The sequence below is a fragment of the Poromitra crassiceps genome (assembly GCF_964638095.1).
Source record: "Poromitra crassiceps genome assembly, chromosome: 13".
Lineage (NCBI taxonomy): Eukaryota > Metazoa > Chordata > Actinopteri > Beryciformes > Melamphaidae > Poromitra > Poromitra crassiceps.
The window spans coordinates 31,893,317-31,916,316 of NC_139644.1; the positions used below are offsets into that span (position 1 = coordinate 31,893,317).

General features: G+C 42.0%; 2 protein-coding genes across 2 annotated transcripts in view; both read left to right on the plus strand.

Annotated features, from left to right (window-relative positions):
- Nucleotides 1-527: 527 nt before the first annotated feature.
- On the plus strand, nucleotides 528-12,565 carry hmgxb4a (HMG box domain containing 4a). Its single transcript, XM_083649204.1, has 13 exons — nucleotides 528-571; nucleotides 1,317-1,422; nucleotides 1,797-1,933; nucleotides 2,088-2,163; nucleotides 2,382-2,972; nucleotides 4,493-4,699; nucleotides 6,900-7,090; nucleotides 7,840-7,945; nucleotides 8,070-8,134; nucleotides 8,277-8,373; nucleotides 8,498-8,661; nucleotides 9,060-9,182; nucleotides 11,536-12,565. Exons 2-13 carry the CDS (start codon nucleotides 1,386-1,388, stop codon nucleotides 11,578-11,580), a joined length of 1,839 nt encoding a protein of 612 aa, XP_083505330.1. The 5' UTR covers nucleotides 528-571; nucleotides 1,317-1,385; the 3' UTR covers nucleotides 11,581-12,565.
- Nucleotides 12,566-13,671: 1,106 nt separating this feature from the next.
- LOC310787736 (GTPase IMAP family member 1) overlaps nucleotides 13,672-23,000 on the plus strand; it is a 10,298-nt gene continuing 969 nt past the window's right edge. The window contains exons 1-3 of the mRNA XM_083649225.1: nucleotides 13,672-13,758; nucleotides 14,174-14,331; nucleotides 22,368-23,000. The exon at nucleotides 22,368-23,000 is cut by the window's right edge and continues 969 nt beyond it. Coding sequence (XP_083505351.1) covers nucleotides 13,734-13,758; nucleotides 14,174-14,331; nucleotides 22,368-23,000 — 816 coding nt within the window. The 5' untranslated portion in view covers nucleotides 13,672-13,733. The remainder of the gene's footprint in view (nucleotides 13,759-14,173; nucleotides 14,332-22,367) is intronic.

Genomic DNA, 23,000 nt, shown 5'->3' on the forward strand with positions numbered 1-23,000 from the left:
TAAACTATCTTTGGGTATATTTGTGAAACAATGTATGCTCTATGTATATCTAATTGGATTAGAATATGTGTATGAAGAGTATGTCTATCCTACAGAGCATCTAGTTGTGTTGTTAGGACATTAGGCGTAGTGGTCTTTGTAATTGTGTCAGGTTGTAAACCGGATACATTGTATCCTCATACATGTAATGATTATTATTTTTTTTTTTAATTTATTTAGTCATTGCATTTACATTTGCATTGTAAATGTAAGGCAATCGTCACAATTGTCACAAACGTCAAGCATACAACACATGGCAGCACATTTACACAGATAGTACAGGACAAAGAGGGGGATAGATTAAAAAAAAACAATACAATTTAAAATAAATAAAACATAAGATGGCTAGAGATCTTTGGCTCATGTAATGATCTTGATCAAATGTATTTCCCATTGTATTTCCAAATATGGCTAGTTTCCTCTGCGCTAATTGGCTCCACTGGCTAAGTCCCTCCCCCTAGCCGACACGTATTGTTGTTCCCCGATATCAAAGATGGCGACCGGACCCGCGTAAATTGGTGAATCCATAGAGGTAGTAAAATTTAATAAATGCATTCTTTTCCTATCTCCTGGTGGTTATACAATTCACATGCTGTCACCCCAGTGTGTGAGAGTACATGTACAGAGTTAAATGCATGAAAGTCACTGTGTTTGGCTACTTAGGGAGACCCGGGCCTAGCTGTGTTTGAAAGCCCCGGGCTGTCGTTAGCGACTCTGCCCGGAAAGCTAAGCGCATTCAGGGGGAGCCCTCCTGAAGGTTCAAGATCTGGGAAATGTTGGGAGTAGGGACTCTAATGGAAAGGGGGTGTGTTTGCGTGTCTTTACGAAAGTAGGCGGGAATATGTCTATCAATTTTGTTCTGCTGCTTTGTAAATGATAAACGGTTACCGTGATAGACTGCAGATTTGGGCTTTTCTCAACTAAGTTATCTGGCCGTCAACAGCTTCTCTACTTTTGACAATGTCCCATTACATGCAGCTCCTCCTGTTTGCTGCGGTCCCTTTTCAACACCTGACCTGAAACCTATGACAGACAGACTGCCCATTAACGTTATGGGGCTAAATAGTAGTTGCAGCACCCAAATGTCTAACTTTTTTTTGAGACAGCTTCGTTTGCATGCAGTCAAGAGACAAGTTATAGTTTTTCCCAACTTTATCATAAATATTCTGTGCAGTGATATATAAACAATTGTGATTTATATGTCTTGGCTGTTGTGTTGATATACAGCACTTTATCTTGCATGTTGAGTGTGTTCTTTCCTCGTATTCACTGAACAGGTCATTGTCCTGTCTTCATGTTGTCGGTGACGTCCTGTGAGGAGAAAACCTGCTGGGAAAGGAGGACATATGGCTTTTGAGGAGATCAAGAATAAAGGAGGCATGGGTCTGTATAGTTTTACTCTGTGTCCCCATGTTACTGAAATAATGATTACAGTATCATTTCTGAATTACAGTGATAAGAAAACTGCAAGTCCAATCTAGTGGTGGGAATTTAGATGTTTATCTGTGAAATAATCAGTAGGATAATGATATGGTAAGATTAGGATCAGATCCGATTTTAGACATCCCACCAATATGGCTTAATTTTACATTCTGTGGACTTTAGCAGCACTAAATTACTTGTACTGCCAGGCCTAATGTCAATGATCTACATTGTAAACATTAAACAAGGTGATTTCACACCAATTTCACAATTGTGTATCCCTAGTTTTTATTGTCAACGTAGGGATTATAATTGTCATGCCATGTTTGCCTCAGATGTGAGTATGGAGGGAGACAGGGGCCTAGTAGCTGGACGCAGCCAGAGAGAGAAGAGGCGGTCATACAAAGACCTGCTGAGGGAGGAGGAGGAGATCGCTGCTCAGGTTCGGAAGTCCTCCAAGAAACGGCCCAAGGTAGGTCATCTAATCTCTCCACATAACAGTTTGATACATGAGAAAGCTTTGAAGAGATCATGTCACTAGTTTAGCTGTTATCGGATATTGTTATTTTTGAATCTCAGTTTCTATGAGTTGTTAAATGGAAAGCCGGTCTGTCTTTCCAAATCAGGACTCTGAACTTTTCATGCTGGGAGGGGACTCGCACAAAAAGAAGAAAAAACATAGTGATGACTACTATTACAGAGGTGAGAGGCAGATATTTCAAGTTGTCATGTTTGTTTGTTTTTATTGTCACTAGAATTTACTTTCTAACTGAACCAGTTTTTCTATCTATCTATCTATCTATCTATCTATCTATCTATCTATCTATCTATCTATCTATCTTCTATCTATCTATCTATCTATCTATCTATCTATCTATCTATCTATCTATCTATCTATCTATCTATCTATCATCTATCAGACCATGAAGGTTCAGGTCCACCTCCCCACAAAAAGAAGCGCAAGTCCGCAGACCGCTCTCCGCCGATGTCCTCCCCGTCGTCATCCCACCCGGCAGACACAGCCATGGGCCTCCTGCAGGCCATCACCTCGCCCCTGGCCACAGGCACAGACCCCAACCCCCACTTGCACAAGAAGCCCTCCTACCCCCCCTTCCCCTCCCACTCCTCCAAGGACCGCAAACGAGAGGGCAACAGCGGCGTGAATAAAGGCGGCCACGCCTTCTCTCACCCCCGCCCCGTCGCCCCGTCCTCGTCCTCCTCCAAGAAGCACTCGTCCTCCTCGTCCAAGTCGTCTCTGTTCCATGGCGGAGCCCCCAGAGAGGAGCCCCCCCTGACTCTGCGCGAGGCCGACGGCCTCAAGATGAAGCTCATCATGTCGCCGGAGAGGAAAGAGGAAGGAGAGAGCTTCCCGTTTACCCCCCACTCGTCCAAAGGAGGGGCGAAGAAAGAGAAGGACCGAGATCGCGCGCAGCTCTCCAAGGTGCCCAAGAAGAAGACGCAGCAGAGTCGAGATACACTGCCTGTGGTGGGGAAAGAGGTGGAGGTGGAAGGTAAGAACATGTCTTGGGAGGCGCCTATCTTATTTATTTGCCAGTAAGTCAATCGGTTGACTCCACAGTATGGTTGTTCAATATATTGATATCGTGATATGAGACTAGATGTTAGGGCCGAGCAATTAACCAAAAATGTATTGAAACCGTCATTTAGAACCTCTAACCTAATCGTGCTCATATCAGTGAATGAATTAAATGAATTAATGTTAATTTGGTTAATACTTTTCCCCAATGTGTGCATCCATGAACTGTCCCACTCCCGTATTCTGTCACATGCCTCCGCCCCCTTCAACTAACGTCTGTCTGCGTTCAGGGCTCAGGCGTTCACTCAAAGCGAAGCTGTCGGCATGGAGGATGACATGAGTGAAAACACAGAGCCAACAGTCCAGTACAGAACAGTACAGTACAGTACAGTACAGTACAGAACAGAACAGTACAGTACAGAACAGAACAGAACAGAACAGTACAGAACAGAACAGAACAGAACAGAACAGAACAGAACAGTACAGAACAGTACAGAACAGAACAGAACAGAACAGTACAGAACAGAACAGTACAGTACAGAACAGTACAGTACAGAACAGTACAGTACAGAACAGAACAGAACAGTACAGAACAGAACAGTACAGTACAGAACAGAACAGAACAGAACAGTACAGAACAGTAGAGTACAGAACAGAACAGAACAGTACAGTACAGAACAGAACAGAACAGTACAGAACAGAACATTGTCAGAGAGAACTATAAGGGCACGATTAAAAGTGTTAAAAAAAAGCCTATAAAATAATTCATTGTAAACAAGGTGAAGGAAAAAAGCTTTTGCACACCTAGGCTCAACAGGTGCGTCGGAGAAGGGCAAAACCCGATACAGTACCAGAATAAACTGCCGCACACTGTCTCCACATGCATTCAAAAGTTGAATATATAGAATAACGTTTCGGTCGTGAGACCTTCATCAGATTCTCTAACCTAACCCTAACCCTAGAGAATCTGATGAAGGTCTCACGACCGAAACGTTATTCTATATATTCAACTTTTGATTGCATGTGGAGACAGTGTGCGGGAGTTTATTCTGGTACTGTAAACAAGGTAAAAGTTTGAAATAACCATCCAATAAAATCAAGAATAGGCCTAATTATTGTAGTAACATATTTCATAATTGTAAAGTAGCCCTAGAGCAGGCATGTCCAAAGTCCACCCGGGGGCCAATTATTTATCTAGGCCCTAGAGAAATCATTCAGTTTTGGATTGGGGTATTTTGACAGGAAGGGGGGTCTGTCGGTCGGTCTTGCGTGGGACCCTTACGTCACCTCACAACTCGGTTGTCACTTTGAGAAACATGTCGAAGAGGCTGTTGAGATTAAAAGTAAAATGGAATTTGGGGGAAAATAAAACGGAATTTGGGAAAAAAAGGCTTTCATATGGCCCTATAAGACCTCCATGTCCTTAATCTGTTAATTTCTGTTTTGTTTTGTTTTTTATTCATGCTCATCCTGCTGTTCTCTATTGCCACACAGGTCACTATGGAGGTGGCATGGGCGATGATAGCTCTTCATCTGGGGGGGAGCTGGAGGCAGGAGAGCTGGTTATAGACGACTCATACACACATCTGTCAAAGAAGAAGAAGAAGAGCAAGAAAAGCAAGAAGAAAAAGGACAAGGAGAAAGACAGGGACAAAGAGAAAAGTGGAAGGGAGAAGAAACACAGCAGCAAAGGATCTGGAGGTGCGTGTATGTGACAGTTGTAGTTGTCAGAATCACTTTTATTGCCGCAGTAGGTAATCCGATGACATGTCTCATGGAATCTCATGATTACATGTCTCTTGCATTGTTTGAACACTAGAGAGCGCAATGCTAGCAAGTTAGAGTTTGGGGCATCAAACTTCTGGTGAGTCCAGCTGAACTCACTACTGTGTAGGCAAATAGCACGACATTTGAATGGAATCAAGATCTAAGTCTGCTGTGTGGCAGCAATTTGGATATTCACGAGCAACACACTGCAAGAACATCATAATGAAACATTACAGTTTCTGGTACATGGCCATATGTATTTTTCTCTCTTTGCACTACATTTCTAGTGAGAAATTTTCCTGGTTGCACAGATGTATACTTAAAAGTATTTTGTTTTTGTTTAGGTATTGTTTGTTTACAGTCGAGGTGAACTGGAACGGAATGCACTTGCACGAGCGTCGGAGACTGAAAACAAATTGAGAGGCGGACCATATAAGCCGGTGTCGATGATTTGATTTGACAATTCTGTCGACTGGCTTTGGCATTTGTCAATCATGGCGTGTTCCACCCCCAAATCGAGTGAGATTCAGCGTGTTGCGCTACGCGAGTGGGATCCGCGGAGTACCAGGCAGCCACCTGCTTCGTGCAGAGCGAGCGGACAATCCGATGCATGGGTGCTGCCCGCCCGCCTGAAATCTCCGAGGGGCAACCCCTGACAACCACGCTCTCAAGCGCGCGCCTTTTACGCTATTTCTGTAAATACGATATTCCTGGAATGCGTGTTTTAACGAGCCAGTTACATTTCTTTGCATTCTTAGAGATTATAGTTTTTGTTTTTTGTTCATGTTTCATACAATTGGCCAAGTTAGTAGTTAGTTTATGGGATAGGAATTCTGCCAGATGACAGGCACTAGGTGCCATTTTCTACTTAATTTGGAAGAGAAAATTATCCTGAAATGAAGATTTGATTGACAGCTGTATGTCGTGATATGATTGGTTGAAATGGGGTAGAAATTTGATAGTACTAGGTGATGGGGCTGGGCAATATAATCGATATGGCAATATATCGCGATATTTTATTTCCCGATACTGTATCGGTACTTGGACGCCAAGTATCGATATACTTGGGGCGATCAATATGGGGCGGCTTTAGCTCAGGAGGTAGAGCGGGTCGGCCAATGACGCAAGGGTTGGCGGTTCGATCCCCGCTCCCTCCCAGCTGCTGTCGTTGTGTCCTTGGGCAAGACACTTAACCCTCCTTGCTCCCGATGGTGTGTAGGCACCCTGCGTGGTAGCCTGCCGCCATTGGTGTATGAATGGGTGAATGTAGACTATCTACTGATTGTAAAGCACTTTGGATAAAAGGCTATATAAATGCAGGCCATTTACCATTTACCATTTTACCAAGTATCGCGATATTATCTTTTTTTTTTTTTTTTTTTGCAGGCCATGCCATGCCAGGCCTCTGCATCTGGTGATTCCCACCCCTAATCGATACTGCATCGATATTTCCCATATCGATGCGTTCAGTAACACTCAACACTCAGTAGTTTTGACTAAATTTGTCCACTAACTTATCAGTATAAAGTGATGTACATATTATTACACTACCTGGGTGGTACACAGTGTGTTGTATCTTTAGCTCTATTATTTAATTTTGAGTATATACTGTAGAATATCGCAATATGTATCGCATCGCAATATATCGTGATACAATCGTATCGTCGTGACCCAAGTATCGTGATACGTATCGTATCGTGAGATCCTTGCCAATACCCAGCCCTACTAGGTGACGTCAGCAAACTGTAGATTACTGTTATCAATGAAATCTTGAAAAATGAACTTTTTATGTGAAAAAGTGTGAAAAACTAAAGGAATTAGATTTTTGTGATTTTTTTGCATACATTATTAAATAGGTGCACTGCATACCCAGGTATTTTAACTAAAAGAAAAGAAAAGTCATTTTTGGGTTCAGCTCGACTTTAAGGTATTTTCTTGGTTAAAATGCTTTCATTGAGATTTTGCTCCAAATATTGTGATAATATTGAATGATCACCCCAATATCATGTGGCGAACCAAATCATTAGCTGAATGTATTGTTAGATCCCTATTTTATTTTTTACATTTCTGAAGTCTAGACATTGTTAATTTGTTTCATCCCTTCTGTTTTGGTCTCCTGAATGACCGCCTTCAGACCCGTCCAAGGGCCACACCCACTCCCACCCCCCTCCCACTGTCACCCACAGTGCTGTTGGTCCGATGTATGCCATGGGCACCCCCATCCCCCCACACCACCACCACCAAGGCAATGACGGAGTGACGGAGAAGAAGAAAAAGAAGGAGGATAAAGAGAGGGAAAAGCACGAGAAGGAAAAAGCTAAGCCGGTACATCCTGTTCAATGATTGAAGCCAAATGTTCACATACTTTTCTTGAAGTTCTTGAAGTAATCTATGACTTTTATTAGCCTCTATCGACAACAACCAAGGAATTGCAACAAAAATGACATGTGTGTGGGTACAGCTTCTGGCTTTATAACCCACACAAATAATGAAGTCATATTTTCACCATAGAGATGAGCTCCAACCGAAACGTCTAGTAAAGAGTTAACATATGATGCAGAATACTTCAATAATAACACTGCTTTGTCATTTGCTTTTTTTGGCCAACGCCAGTTGCTTGCTCATGGCGCCATCGTTCATCATTGAACAGCTGAAAATGCCACTAGGTTATGGGGAGGAGATGTTGGAGTGGACTGAACTCCAACAGGCAGGGCAGGGCAGGGCAGGGCGTTCCGTTCCAAAACAGTGTCCAGGCATAGAACTGCATTTTGGAAGCCAGAAAACGTTCTTGCTATTGACCAACATCCCTATCAGACCCATGCAGCCTATTATGGTAATTTTGTACTATTGGATAGTAAAAAGTCTCATTGCACCTTTAGCCTGCTGAAGGCCATGATGCCGAAGGCATTCTAATATCCCCATATTAACAGAGAGAGAAAACAACAATAAAATAAAGGCATTTTAATTGTTGGAGTGCCTCCAAGTCCAAAGACTCGTGTCAAAAGAGCAGCTAAGTAGTGTTCCAGTCTTCTCCTTTTCTAACACTCATGGTCTGTTTCATTTTCCTCTTTCAGCCCAAGAAGAAAAACACAACAGCATATCAAGTGTTTTGTAAGGAATACAGGGTCAACATACATCCAGAACACCCAGGACAAACAAACAACACAAGAAACAAACTGGGTGGGTGAAACATCAATCTATAATTCCATTATAATGGCACATCTTTGCTAATTGTGGGTTGTAAGGGATCAAAAATTACTGAATGAATCTATTCAAACAAACTGCCTGTATGTCTCATCTGCAGTCTTTGGTGAGCTCAGCAAAAAGCTGGCAGAGATTTGGAAGGCCATGCCCGAGAAAGACAAACTAGTAAGTTTTGTTTCAGACTTAATCCATGTCGAAAAAAGCTTTGGAAGTCCATCCAATATTATGTCATTCCAGCCTTATGCTTGCAGTTGTGGTGGCGGTGCGCTAAATGCCCCATGTGTTTCCTGTTGGTTCCCTTGTCCAGGTTTGGAAGCAGAAAGCCCAGTATCTGCAGCACAAACAGAACAAAGCTGAGGCCACCACCGTCAAACGCAAGAGCTCCACTGACGGCAAAAGCAAAGGTAGCGATCCTTCAACCTGTTTTCAGCTGGATAAATTGCAAACGTCTTGATATGACACCTTTTAATTAGTTCAGTGTTCCTATCTTTTACACTGTCGTCTCTGTATCTGATTCCCTGTTGAAAGGTGTAGGAATGGGAACAGGGATGGTGTCGCCCACCAGAGCGTCGGGCGGCATGTCCCTGTCGCCGGCGCGGGTCCCAGACGTCGATCCCATCGATGCCGCCGCCCACCTGCAGCTGCTCGGAGAATCGCTGTCCCTGATTGGCCACCGGCTGCAGGAAACGGAGGTTACTTTGCACATGCTTGCATGCACTCATTCAGAGGCATTACATTACATTACAGTGTCTGTTTATATTCTGCATGGAAAACACTGTATCACCTCCACACGATAATACAAACATTGTGTAGACTACTTTTCGGAACTGTTTTCTGAATGCTTTGCACCGTTGAGTTAAATATAACAAAATTGTGTTGGGTTATTTAAACACGGTCTCGATGACACTGGCGAATATGACCGAGATCAAAGACTGAATATGAATAAAGTCATCTAACTTTGTATTGGGACCTAGTGTCACTGGTAGCAACATTTAACTGGCGCTTTTAGTGTTATTGTATGTATTGTGTTGTATTACATTAAGATGCAGTGAAACGCGTTCAGTCATGTAACGTCTTTTCCCTCTGTTAGGGGATGGTGGCGGTGTCAGGCAGTCTGTCTGTACTTCTGGACTCCATCTTGTGCGCCCTGGGGCCGCTGACCTGTCTCACAGCACAGATCCCACAACTAAACGGATGTCCTCGAAATGTCCTGGTATAGTATTTGCTTTTATATATCCTATGTGAATATAATAATGGAGGTTTGAGCTTCATAACTGTTTTAGATTTCTGTTCAAGCTCAGTATTTCCCAAAGGCCCAATCGTTGATTCAAACAAAAAACAAAACAAAAGAAGCAATCCCTGAATTGCGAAACGTTCCTATTGTTAATGAAGCGGTGCAAAAATGAAATGTAAACTTAGAATTATTTGTCCGGTTTCAAAAGACCAGCTGCACCACAGAAAGTCACAACATGCCACATTGTCCCTAATTTGTGTTGCCATTGTTGAAACCACTGTAAATTCAAGAGTTGAATTCCAATAAGAAACTTGTCAAATTCATGTAAGTTTCCTACCCGTCGATATGAGTGCATAAGCCAATGTGAAACACATGTTGTCAAGCACAATAACACCCACATTTCATGGTGCCCTCCAGTGGAAATCACAGGTTGCATGTGCTTTCTGTTAAACAAATGGAGCCGAACAAACTGACTTTGTATTCTAGTTTGTTTAAATATATACGGTCTGTCTGCTGTCTTGCACTGTATGCTTCACAAGTAAACCAACTGCAAGTGTGCTGCTTCCCATATTCTGTCCTCATCGTCTGAAACAAAGTGCTCAGAGGAGTAAAACATTAGAGAAAAAATTTCTTTGAAGATGCCAATTTTAAATATGTGGGAACAGCACATGAGCTTATTATTTTATTATTCCATATTGCTAAAACATGCAGAGATCAACCTGTCACCCTACCCAATTGCAGCATACACTATGTACATTAGTCTGGATTTAGGTTGATTGTTACTGCTACTGCAGCTTTCAAAATTACAAATATAGATTTTGTGATAAAAAAAATATTTTAAGAGTAAAGGCACACCAAAAAGTGAGGGCTATAGTGCTTCTCTCATAATGATTAGCCGATCTTGAAATCACAACTGAAGTCAGAGTATTATGACAAACTAGCGCTGCAAAGAAAGTTTATTTGTGGCACAAGTTGTCCTGTATTTTTACTTTGTACATGTTCCGTTCTTCATTCATGTTGTAATCAACAACTGTGAAAATGTAGTTCAGTAAACTACTTGATTGAACCACTTATATTGTGGTAGTTTTATCGTAGTTTAATTTCATATTTAGTGATTTTGTTTTGTACTATGGCTCAGGATCCGAGTACATTCTTCTTCATAGTGTTTTGAAAGTGTACTTTAGTTAAACATTGAATTAGTTCAATTGAATTAATTTGGAGACTTAAGTTCTCACAGGCAGAACCGTCGACAACAACACAGACTCCTCTAACTCAAATGATTCAAACCTGCTGACTGGAGAGACTTTCCACTTCAAATGCTGCAAACTGGCGTGACTGGATGGATTTCAGTCCTCCTTTAGTGAGGAAAGCCCAAAATTCAGTTATGATGTGTTTACTTGGGTTAGTCTGAAACAGCCTGTAAAAAAGGATGATTTTTGAAGATGCAATAGCTTCACATTTAACCACTCAAACAAAACATTTTCAACATAAACCTTACTACTCATACTATAATTGTGTCATCATGTGTTCCCTCCTTTCCCTCGAGCCTCCTTCTTCTTCTTTTCTCTAATATAAATTATATTAGAATATATTAGTTGTAATAACCCCAGGCACCCCATGAGTTGCTCTGTGCCGTGCGTTCCACATGTTAGTCAAACCTCTGTTGCAAATTAAATTCAGTTTAACCAATGTAACTGAACTGCCCCCAAACCTCTTGTGATGATAATTTTTTAGAGCTCAAACGATTAGTCAATTAATCGATTACTCGATTGACAGAAAATCAATCTCCAACTATTTTCATAATCGATTGGTCCGGTCCAGAGCCGTGTAAGGAGACTTGCTACATCTCCATTTACTCCAATGGACCAGTTTTTTACTCTCAAGAGTTCCAGGAAGTAAGGTCCTGGATTAAGCAGCACTGTCGAGTTGCAGCAAAATAGACAGTTTGTGTTGTACTCTGAAAGTTTTTTTTCCCTTGAATCAAATTGTACATTATCAGCTTTATTTTAGCATGCAAAAGTAGCGCGAGACCCATTCCTGGCTGTTCATTGGCTAATGAGTCTCGCATTTTGGTCCTCCGCTGATGCCACTCTCTCTAGAGGACACTAGTCCGGTCGAACCGGACCAAATGAAAATGCAACAATGTTGCAACTTCAGCAACCCCCCCCCCCCGAATCACACCGAGTCCACTAGCGTATATGTGAAAGAGACCTAAAGCACTCTAAAGCAATCTTCAACCCATTTGTATGCATCCAGGACTGAAATATGTGAATGGCAATCAGATGCACTTTTATTTGAGTTTTCTAATATTCTTCTCCCTATTTCTTGTCAGTCAAACACTTTGGACAACGTTGCCTACATCATGCCTGGGCTGTGAGTGAAGGACAGATGAGCGCTCCTCTGTGTGACTTGGCAGTGCAAGTGAAGATACATTTGAGTGGAAGTGCCCTTTAAAGGAGTGGCCCTTGGACTTGTATTTAAGCCACTGCTTGGCATCCGAATTCTTGGACATTTCTAGTATGTTTTTAAAGTGTATTTTAAAAAAACCTTTCTGTTGATTTTCTAATTGTTGTATTTTTAAAAGAAACATTTTACCGAACACCTTAATCTTTCTCAGCATGTTGGCTTGGTTTTACTGTTACTACACAGTTTGTTTCTGTGTGTATATACTGTGTGTATGTATGTTTTGGGGTGTGTGTGTTTTAGTTTGTTTGGCTGTTTTAGTGTATTTGACTGTTGATTTAGTGTGTATGACTGCTGCAGTGCTGCAAGTGTGTTATGTACATACAAGTCTACACATTCATAGATGACGGTCTCTAGACGATATTTTTTTTACTCAAATGTACAGAAACAGCAAAGTCAGGGTCCAAGTTTCTTTTGCTCATCAATACAACATAAGAATAATATATTTGACAACTGCTTATTTCTTTTGCCATGTAAGTACTTGCTGTTTTATATATGTGCTATTTTACCGCACATACAGGAGTTAGATTTTGATTGTACTGTAGAACTTTGAGATGATAGAAAACACTTAGGTGCAACCTTGTCGTAATCAAGAGCTTCTTAAGCACAACACTGTCCATCAGAGCTTCACATTCATGCATTTCCAGTAGGTGATGGAAATAGCAACAATAAAAACAATACATTTCCAATTGAAGCTTTGCTTTTATTCTTTAATAAGTGAAAGATCAGGTAGGGCTAAGCAATATGGACACAATAAAATCATAACTTATTTTGATATTGATACCTATCCGCAAACATGCACAAGCACTATAATCAAGTTAAGGTTTGTTGCATTGACCTTGGTAATATAAAGTACTAGGCATCTCGCGCGCTCGATTCCAAGGCTCACCCGCTGCGCGGCCTCGCCCGTCCTGCAGCTCGCATACGCAGCTTGGCTGCTGCGTGACCTTGCCTGACCTATTGCCACGTGCGCAAAGTCTCCCTCAATGTCTCCTCTCCCCCTCTCTTCTGTCTCCCTCAGTCTCTCGTGGGCCTCAGACTGATGACATCATCAGTGATGTCATCACTGAACTATAGCCTCAGCCTTAGGGCAATCAGCCTTTTAATGACATCACTGGGACTTTGTGTGTGTGAATTTATGACGTGACTGATGTCATCAGTTGGACAGACAAACAGACAGAGCCCTAGCTCCCTTATATATTATAGATAGATAACAAAAAGTTATTTTCAAATATTTCTTGATTCCAGATCGGATCTCTGAGATCTCATCTAACCCTAACCCTTGTGTATCACGATAACTCAATATATTCAGCCTAAAAATGGGAGGCGGAAAGTAGCATAAGTTATAGGAAAAGAACAAATAAAGTATGCGATGAGAGCACCTGAGTTTATTGTGAATTTAATTTAATTTATTACTTAGTGTTGTTATATTACAAAACTATGATTATCTGCACTTTTTTCTTTACCATTAACCATGTTCAGAGACTTCCCTGAAAGACAGAGACTGCGTTTTAACCAACAGTTCAGAAAGTCTGAACATTTTTAACAGCTGAATTGTGTGTGTATATTATATATTTATTTTTGCCTCGGGGTACTTGAGGGGTTTCCAGGGGGTCCCCAGCAAAAAGGGGGATAATTTATTTTCATTATAATTCCATCCATAAGTAACACAATGACAGGAAGAACGTATGGCTATTTTTTTGGTCATGGGTTTCATACTTTCTGTAATAAATCTATAAGCAAAAATCTTATCAGATGGGACAAAATCTTAATGTGGGTCTGTCTAATTTGTGTCAGTTAGGGGTCCTTATGTGAAAAAGTGTGAGAACCACGTCCACAACCACTGCCTTTGCATTCTTTCAGTATAGGGCAATTAAACTAATGTTGCCCCGGGCCCCCCTTTGGGAAGCAGTGCATTAGACGCACAACAGATGGAGCTATGTTCACCCCTGGTTCAGGAAGAGTACGGTACAGTAGGCGGGCAGGGCTGATATGAGTCAGGCGTCAAGAACGAGGAAGTGGAACTGTCATCCCTGACCAAATACGGTGCATTGGACAGGACGAGAGATGGCATCGGGCATCAGACACACAGGTATACTATGCTGTCATTTTATTTGTGTGTGCTGATAAGATCTAATCGGAACAGTCAGCTGGATGACGCTCCGCTTTCTACGCATTTTCGACATCTTGTGCTGAGACGAAGCGGCAGTGGTAAAGGGCGCTGCCACTTCGTGTCCGTGCAAAAGCGACAATGTCTGTCTCCTCCAGGCAGTTCTGTAGTGAACGTATGCGCGGCTGCCTGACTGCACGACAGCGTCTCCAGGCAGCAGCTGACCAGCAGCCTGAGTAGACAAAAATCAGCGCACAAACACAACAGTTCTTTTACGGGGCTGTAAAAGGACACCAGTAAACACTTAGTAAAAGACGCATTCCACTTGTTATTATGGACGCTCACACACCGCTGTCTGTCTCTCTGTCTCTGCCCTCCTTCCCCTAATTGTTGTCAGAGCTGCGGCTGGTGGTCCTGGGCCAGGCGGGGGCAGGGCAGGGCTCAGCAGGGCCGATCAGCACCATCCTGGGCCTGCCAGCCTCTCAGCCCCAGCCTGGAGATGATACCCACAGCCAGCACACAGCGAAACACACGGGCCAGGCTGCAGGCAGACAAGTAGGCTGGGTGGATGGGGGTGAAATATGAATCATCAGATCAAGGCTCGGGGCAGCAGCATCTATGCTTTTACACTGTGCCATAGTGTTTAATTATCTCTCTCCACTACCTCTATCTATCCATCTCTCCCTCTCTTTATTTATTTTGTCTGATATTGTTCTGTCTGTAACTAACTAAATGTTCTAAACGTAACACTTTACAATAACGTACACAAATAATGTAGTAGTTACTAGTAAACTAATCAGTAACTAATAGTTAATGAGTAGTTAATGAATAATTCGTCATTAGTCAATCACTAGTTAATCATAGTTAATGAGTAAGTAATCATTAGTTAATGATTAGTATCTAAGTTCCTGAGTAGAGTAGTTAATCATTACTTAATGATTACTAAATGTCAGCTCGAATATATTAGTTAATCATTAGTTGAGGTCACATTGTGAGTATAGTAGTTAATCATTAGTTAATGATTAGTTATAGTTCCTTAGTAGAGTAATTACTCATTAGTTAATGGTTAGTCAATGGTCAGTCATCATCATCATCATCATCATCATCACTTTATTAACAGACAGAAGGTCCAGTATAAAAACAGACAATACATACAATCACAACATATACATATGCCCAAATGCTGGACTGGTAGCACTGAGACCAGGTTGAGACAGCAGCATGATAATCAAGTTCTGAGACACATTAAGACGACAGATACACTTGTAGGTCATATTTCTCAGCAGGGCATGAAAGTTGTAGAGTCCTGCACCACAAAACATTTCACTAGCACTGCAACACCTTGGCTTTCTGAGCAGAATCCTCATGCAGTCATTATAAGCAACCTGAAGCTTTTGAATGCTAGCCTGCTTAAACTTGACCCACAGGGGGGCAGTATAAAGGAGAGTACAATAGGCTCTAAACAGGCTAATCTTGACCTCATCAGAGCAAAAATAAAACTCTTTCCTCAGCATATTAGCATACAAGACACACCGCTGCCTATACATGTCATCATCATCGCTCATTTGATCAGTAAAAATGTGACCCAAATACTTGGTTTTACAGCACACTTCCAAAACCTGTCCTGACAGTCAGTGAGTATAGTAGTTAATTGTTAGTTACTCATTATTACCTGTCCATTAGTTACTCTTTTTGTGTACCCTATTGTAAAGTGGTGCATCATACTCAGTAGTTTATGAGTACTGAATCATTACTTAATTACCTGTACAAAGTTACTCTTTTGTGTACCCTAATGTAAGGTGGTGCATCATACTGAGTACTTAATCATTACCTGATCATTAGTTACTCTTTTTGTGTACCCTCATATAAAGTGAAACATCATATAGTTATACATAATAAATTCGAGACTTGTTCCAGGTGAGATTTGAATCCTCAGCCCCAAAGGGTGTAAGTCCAGTTCTCTACCAACTAACCAGCCTGTTAACACAGCTTAGTCGGTAGAGCCATACTATGGGGGCGGCTGTAGCTTAGGAGGTAGAGCGGGTCGTCCACTAATCACTTTGGATAAAAGAGGTCGGTGGTTCGATTCCCGGCTCCTCCTCTGCATGTCGAAGTGTCCTTGGGCAAGATACTGAACCCCGAATTGCTCTTGATGGTGTGCCAGCACCCTGCGTGGTAGCCTGCCGCCATCGGTGTATGAATGGGTGATGGCGGATTGTAAAGCGCTTTGGATAAAAGCGCTATATAAATGCAGACTATTTACCATTTACTATAGAGCTGGAGAACAAGTAGTTTTGAAGGTATATTCCACCCAAATACTACTTTCTGTCCAAGTACTTATAGTTTTGAAGGTATATTCTGTGCTTTAAAACACAAGTACTTAGACAGAAGTAGTATTTGGTTGAAACATACCTAAGTACTTGGACATGAAGTAGTATTTGCATGGAATATATCTTTAAAATGATAAGTACTTGAACAGAAAGTAGTATGTGTATAGAACATAATACTTAGTCTCCGGCTCTACAGATGCATAGAGTAACTAATGACCAGGTAATAATTAAACCAGTGTTGGGGAAGCTACTTTGAAAGCATAGCTTAGGAAGCTACTAACTACTTCACCATTGAAGTAGTTGAAACTACAGCAAAGCTACCCTGGGACAAATGTAGTTTAGGAAACTACAAGCTACGCAGAAAAAGTAGTTCAAACTACTTTGTAAAATAAAGCATTAAATTGACAATCTACATGTATGATATATGAAATAAAATATAATAGCCTACAAAAAAAGCGCAATGCCAGCTAAAATATGCCTCTTAATTGAGTTTATTGACACAACAGTATGAAAACTTGGAGAAATCAGATGCTAACACCCACACTGAGGAACAGCTCAGCGGGATGAGCAGCTGTTTTTCTGTCTCTGCATGAAGGGCTGAGTGTCGGTTCCCGATGGAGGAAAATGTTGTTCTGCAAACCGGTCTCCCATCTCCTTAACATGGCTGGAAACACACTGGCTGACAGAGCGCCTCCTACAGACAGTCAGCCCACCCCTCAGTCACTTTTGAATGGCAACAGCCAGAGGAAATAGTGAAAACCACTGAGAAAACCAGTCTTAAGAGGTCTGACCTGGTGGCACAGAGGGTTATCTTGCTGCCCAGCAGTATTGAGCCCTCATTGGCTTTTGAGGTCGTGGGTTCGAGTCTCAGTCAGTTTTGAATGGACAGCCAAAGGAAAGAGAAGAAAGTGCCCACATATTAGCTACTTAACTATTTCTAAATTGACTAAAAGCTAAAATATATCCTTTTGACCTATAGCCAGCCACTTCAAAAGTCACACAGAGAGAAATACAGCATCAGTGGCAGTGCCTTTGTGGTTCACTGTGTATGTCAGCTGCCTTCAGAGAGAGAGGTTGTGAGTTCTAACCTGGGATGTGCACAGACTGAACTTTAATCTGTCCTTTTTGAGGCAGCAAAGTTATTTGTATTTGAATAAAAGTGGAAATAGGCGTAACAATCTTCTTTTAGTTTTTATTGCACTTTTAATTAGAGTAATAATAATAATATTTTTGACAGTGCAGATAATCAGTTTTTTTTTAAATAACAATAAATAATCAATTAAGTAAAATTATATTTACACTAAAGTCAGGTGCTTTCATCACATTCTTTGTTATTTTCCTTTAACTTGTGCCTTTTTGTCTTCCATCCATAATTTATAAAATATGTTTTCGGCCATTCTATACTTTTTTTGACAGATGTATGTTGCTTTACAGCTGAAATTGGGTAAGAGAGCTGAAATTGGGTGAGAGACATAGAGAGTGATAAAGAGAGAGAGGTTTTGCTGAATAGCCCACTGTAAAAAGTTAAACCAGACAGGTCGAACTTTTCATAGTGCACTGTGAAAAGTTCAACCAGCCACAACTGAACAATCACACCCAGGTGGTGCTAATTAAGTGTCTTAAAGTGGTAATCCACAACAGCTGTGCTAGATTAGGTAATGGAATTGATGAGGGAGAGAAGTCTCCCCTCAGGAAACCTGGGTTACATCATAACCATCCGTTCATCTCTAAGGAATCTAATTCCCATAGAGATAGGCACAGTGCTTATCTCTATGCAATCTAAATCCCATAGAGATAAACGCAGTGTTATTCTATCCACCTTATTTCTAGCTGCCATGATGCCTGATGGGTGCTTCTTCCGCTTCCAGTGTAATAGACTGTTTTAACTTGACAAAAAAAACGTCTATGAGGATTTTACAGCAGAGCCATTCTGCTCTACAGCCGTGTCGTTCGGGTGCGCGATATATTTTTTCCGATGATGGCGAAGGCATGACTCGCCCCTCTCTGCCTCTGATTGGCTAACTGTACTCGGCTGCTCCCACCTTCTTTCCAGGCGAGCCAGAATTATCTCAAACGTGAGCAGCAGGTGCAAAACAATCATTAAATCAACAAGCATGAGATACTTCATTATATGGAATGTTACAATAGCAAACCCTATATCTGAGTTATTTCGGCCTACTTAGCCTATTGCACAGACGTGTAATTTTTTCTTGTCATTCCAAATTGAATCACATTGTTGCTCTGATTGAGTAGAAGTACAGTTATTTGTGTAAAAAAAAGACTGGTAAAGCAGAAGTACTGATTCAACTTAATTACTCAAGTAAAAGGAAAAAAGTACAGGCTCTGAAATGTAAAAGGTAAAAAAAGTAAAAGGTTTTCTGTGCAAGGCGAATCGAAATGCGTCATATTAATATAATTAAAATACTATTCAACTTAAAAGGGCCCTTCAAAACATATTTTAAGATGCATAAAGACTATACTTTAACCTATGTGGGATTCGAAATAACGAAGGTTATGCCAAACCCCACATAGGTTACGCTAAAACCACCACCGCAAAGCGTCCTACCTGTAGTTGGCCAGTCGGCAGGAAAGTATCGCGGGACTTGACGAGACTTGGTGACCGAGATCACGTTTGAGGCAATTTGATCCCTGGGAGACTCCAGAAAACAGCCTTTGGCGAAATATCACTCTGGTGGTTCTTGAGGGATCAGATTATGACGATATGTGGCGAAAACGGGAATAAAAATTGCTATTTAGATGCAGGAAAGACAGGCTCACACTTGGCCCCAAATCAGCTCCATTTTACAACTGACTTGGACGCTATTGATCTCAAAACAACGCTAGGACGGCCAGAAACGCCGCGGACATCGCTGGGTGAGTGGCCAAATCATAATTATTGCCAGGAGATGGGTCCAGGTTAAAAAAAAACGAAATTCTCCTTTAAAGATGGATGCAGTCAGATTATTTAAACAATCTTTGAGCAACAGTTGTACCAAAGGTTTGTGGCTTTGTGTTGTTATTATTGTGGAAGAATCTTACAAATTGGACCTTGATCGTATGCAAACACATGGAAAAATGCCCATGGATTCTGTTACCATTAGCCTACATGAAGCAATGTAAGATAAATCAAGGTCCAAATGATTGCAGTACCTTTGAATTTAGAAACTGAGAATCATGCAGTCTTATTGAGATTGTTTTAGACTAGGGTTCCAGCCCCGAGCGCGGCCTCACCCGCAGCCCGGCTGCTGCGTCTGCGGGGCCTCGCCTGCTCTATTGGCATGCGCAGCACACAATTGCTCAACTTCGCAACACTGATGACATCACAATTGCTCGAGTGACATCACTGATGATGCCATGGACCTTATGACATCATTACTGACCAAAATCATCACAAATCTCACAATGCGGGACCAAAAACATGCAAGTCCAAAATTGCAAACAGCCAATCAGAAACAATCCTCCAACAGACAGGCAGGTCTGTGGGTTTGTCTGTATGGTCAGTGCAATCGGAACCCTCCTTTGCAGTATAGTTGATTGAAGAACATTTATTTTAAAACGTTAATATCTTCAATTAATTAGAAGTGTAATATTGCTACTTTTATTTAAATACAAATCTTTTTGCTACCCAAAGATGTGGACATCCTGGACTTGACCTCACAAACCTTACCTAGGCAACTGCCATACACAGTGTGCCACCAAGACACTACCACTGCTGCTGTGTTTCTCCTCTTGTTGTTGGACAATTTGAGCAATTAATCACCAGAAATGGCTGTAATATAATTGGGCTTCTAGTTAACTGATCTAAGAGCCTACGTCTAAGTCCATGTGTGTGATGTTCATGGTTCATACTCACAACTCTTCTCTGGGCACTTTTGTCTTTCCTCTGGCTGTCACCATTCAAAAATGACTGAGGGTCAAACACACGTCCTCAAGGGTGACTGAGACCTCAATGATGCAGGGCAGCAGGCCATCTCTCTGTGCCACCAGGCCAGACTTCTAAAAGCAGGTTTTCTCAGGGCTTTAAATCACTCTTTCCTCTGCTCTGGCTGTCGCCATTCAAAACTGACAGAGGCTCGAACCCACAACTCAAAATTGACTCAGCTTTCACGCATTATGTGCACCTTTTTTGTGGGGGAAAAACATACACAAATTATGAATCAAAGTATAGTCTTTATGCATCTTAAAATATGTTTTGAAGGGATATTTTAAGTTTAATAGTATTTGAATTATGAGTTTCTATTCATCTTGCACAGAAAATACTTTTTACTTTTATACATGAGTACATTTCAGAGCCTGTACTTTTTTACTTTTACTTGAGTAATTTAGTTGAATCAGTACTTTTACCAGAATCTTTTTTACACAATTAACTACTTAAGTAAAGGAAGTGTGTACTTTTCCCATCCCTGCTGTAATATGTCTCCTCCATCGGGAATAGAACCAATAATCCACCTGTCAGGTAGCGACATAGACACAGTGACTGATCCTGGCGAGCCATGAACTGTTAAAGGAACACTCCGCCCATTTTCAACCAGCTTTGTATCATTAGAACATCAGTAGTATATCAGAAAACTGTAAATGGTTTTGAAGTCTGTCATTTAATTTGACAGTTATTGAGTGTTAAAGTGTGGACCAGTGACATCACTGGTCCACACTAACTCAAATTAATAACTCATTAACTCAAATCAACTCTCAATAACTGTCAAACTAGATGAATGATGAATAGTTTGACAGTTACTGAGAGTTGATTTGAGTTAATGAGTTATTAATTTGAGTTAGTGTGGACCAGTGATGTCACTGGTCCACACTTTAACACTCAATAACTGTCAAATTAAATGACAGACTTCAAAACAGTTTACAGTTTTCTGATATACCACTGATGTTCTAATGATACAAAGCTGGTTGAAAATGGGCGGAGTGTTCCTTTAAGAGTTCACCTTCTGAATTCTACACACTGTGTTCACACTGACAACAACACAGCATAAAGAGTGAGATAGGTTGGAATTGAACAAGTGAGCAGCTGTTTATCTGACTGAGCTAGAGTCAGAGACTAACTAGACCCCTACATCAGCTTATTTCTATCCGTGTTCAAACTACTGCTGATGATAAAAAACAGCATCACGGGTGCTGCCCGAGGCAGGGATTGAACAAACTACCTTTGAACATCACACAACATCCACATGTTTATCTGAGTGAGCTACAGCCCACTTCCTCTTACAATGCTTTCATATTGTAGCTTTAAACCTTGATATGTGACTGTTGAAGTAGGTCTGACAAGAAGGAGTACGTGATTTGAAAAAGAAAGTTGCACTTCACAATTATGAAGTTCTTTACCGGACTTAAGAGCCTGAAAATCTTCAGTAAATATCCTGCAGTCTTCTTTTTTTTTAAGATTATGTTTTTGGGGGCATTTCTGCCTTTATTTAGATAGGACAGTAGGCAGACAGGAAAGGTGAGGATAGAGAGAGAGGGGATGACATGCGGCAAAGGACCTCGGGTCAGATTCGGACCCGAGCCTCCGTCGTATGTGCTACCAGCATTGAAGGCTTTTTTGGAAAGATGACATAATGAGTATGAAAGACAATGAGTTTTGGCCTGTCAGATGTGACTGGGGAGGGCATTCCAGAGGGTGCAGCTGCAGCAAGGACCTGTCAGAGGCCCCCTGTCACAGCTTTAGCAAAGAGATACCTGTGATGCTTGTCAAAGTGGATATAAATTCTATGATCATATTCAGCCAGACAGTGAGATGGAGATTTACAGGGGGGCCTGGCCCCCCATTAACTCTGCCCATGGTCACAGTGACCTTAAACTTTGACCACCAAAATCTAATCAGTTCATCCTTGAGTCCAAGTGGACGTTTCGGGCAAATTAGAAAAAATTCCATCAAGGCGTTCCTCAGATATTGCGTTAATGAGCTTGCAAATGGTGTTCGTGAGGTCACAATGACCTTGAACTTTGACCACCAAAATGTAATCAGTTCAGCCTTGAGTCCAAGTGGACGTTTGAGGCAAATTTGATTAAATTCAATCAAGGCATTCCTCAGACATCACGTTAACGGACATTGGACGGAGGTACAGATGGACAACCCGAAACCATAATGCCTCCGGCCTGGCTATCGCTGGCGGAGGCATAAAAATATATATAGAACATACTGTCATTTCATTTTTCCTATCATGCCCTCTTCAACTGTGTTTCTTCATTTTATGAACCTCAGTATTGGTTTTGTATACTCTGCATGACACAGCTTCCACCTTCTCTGTGCAGGTAGTCGTAGTCACCAGTCCGGATTGGTTCAGCTCGGACTGCGACCCGGAAGAAATCAGACGCCGCATCTCCTCCATGGTGGCCTTCTCTAGCCCCGGGCCACATGCCTTCCTGCTGTGTGTCCCTGTGACCCAGCCGGCCCACAGAGAGGCCCAGGCCCTGGGGGCTCTGGAGAAGCTCTTCGGCCCATCGGCGGTCAGCGGGCACACCGTGGTCCTCTTCACCCACACTCACGAGCTGCTGGAGGAGGGCGAGCAGCTGGAGGAGCACCTGGTCACCTGGCGCAAGGACCTCCTGGAGCTGGTGGCGAGGTGCGGCGACCGCTACCACACCCTGGAGAGGCGGGGCGGAGATGCCGACGAGACGCAGGCCGTGGAAGAGCTTCTGGAGAAAGTGGAACAGGCAGTGAGAGAGAGCGGGGCGGAGCACTTCACCTGCCCGCTATACCAAGAGGCTGAGGCTAGGGTGAGAGAGAGGCAGGCGGAGATACTGAGGCAGAGGAGAGGAGAGCAGCCTGCAGCAGACTCGTGCCCAGAGGAAGAGATGGATGATGCAGAGATGGAGAGAGTGAGGGAAGAGGCGGAGAAGAGCATTGATGACTTGAATGTGGACGTAGATGGTTTATTCCCCTCT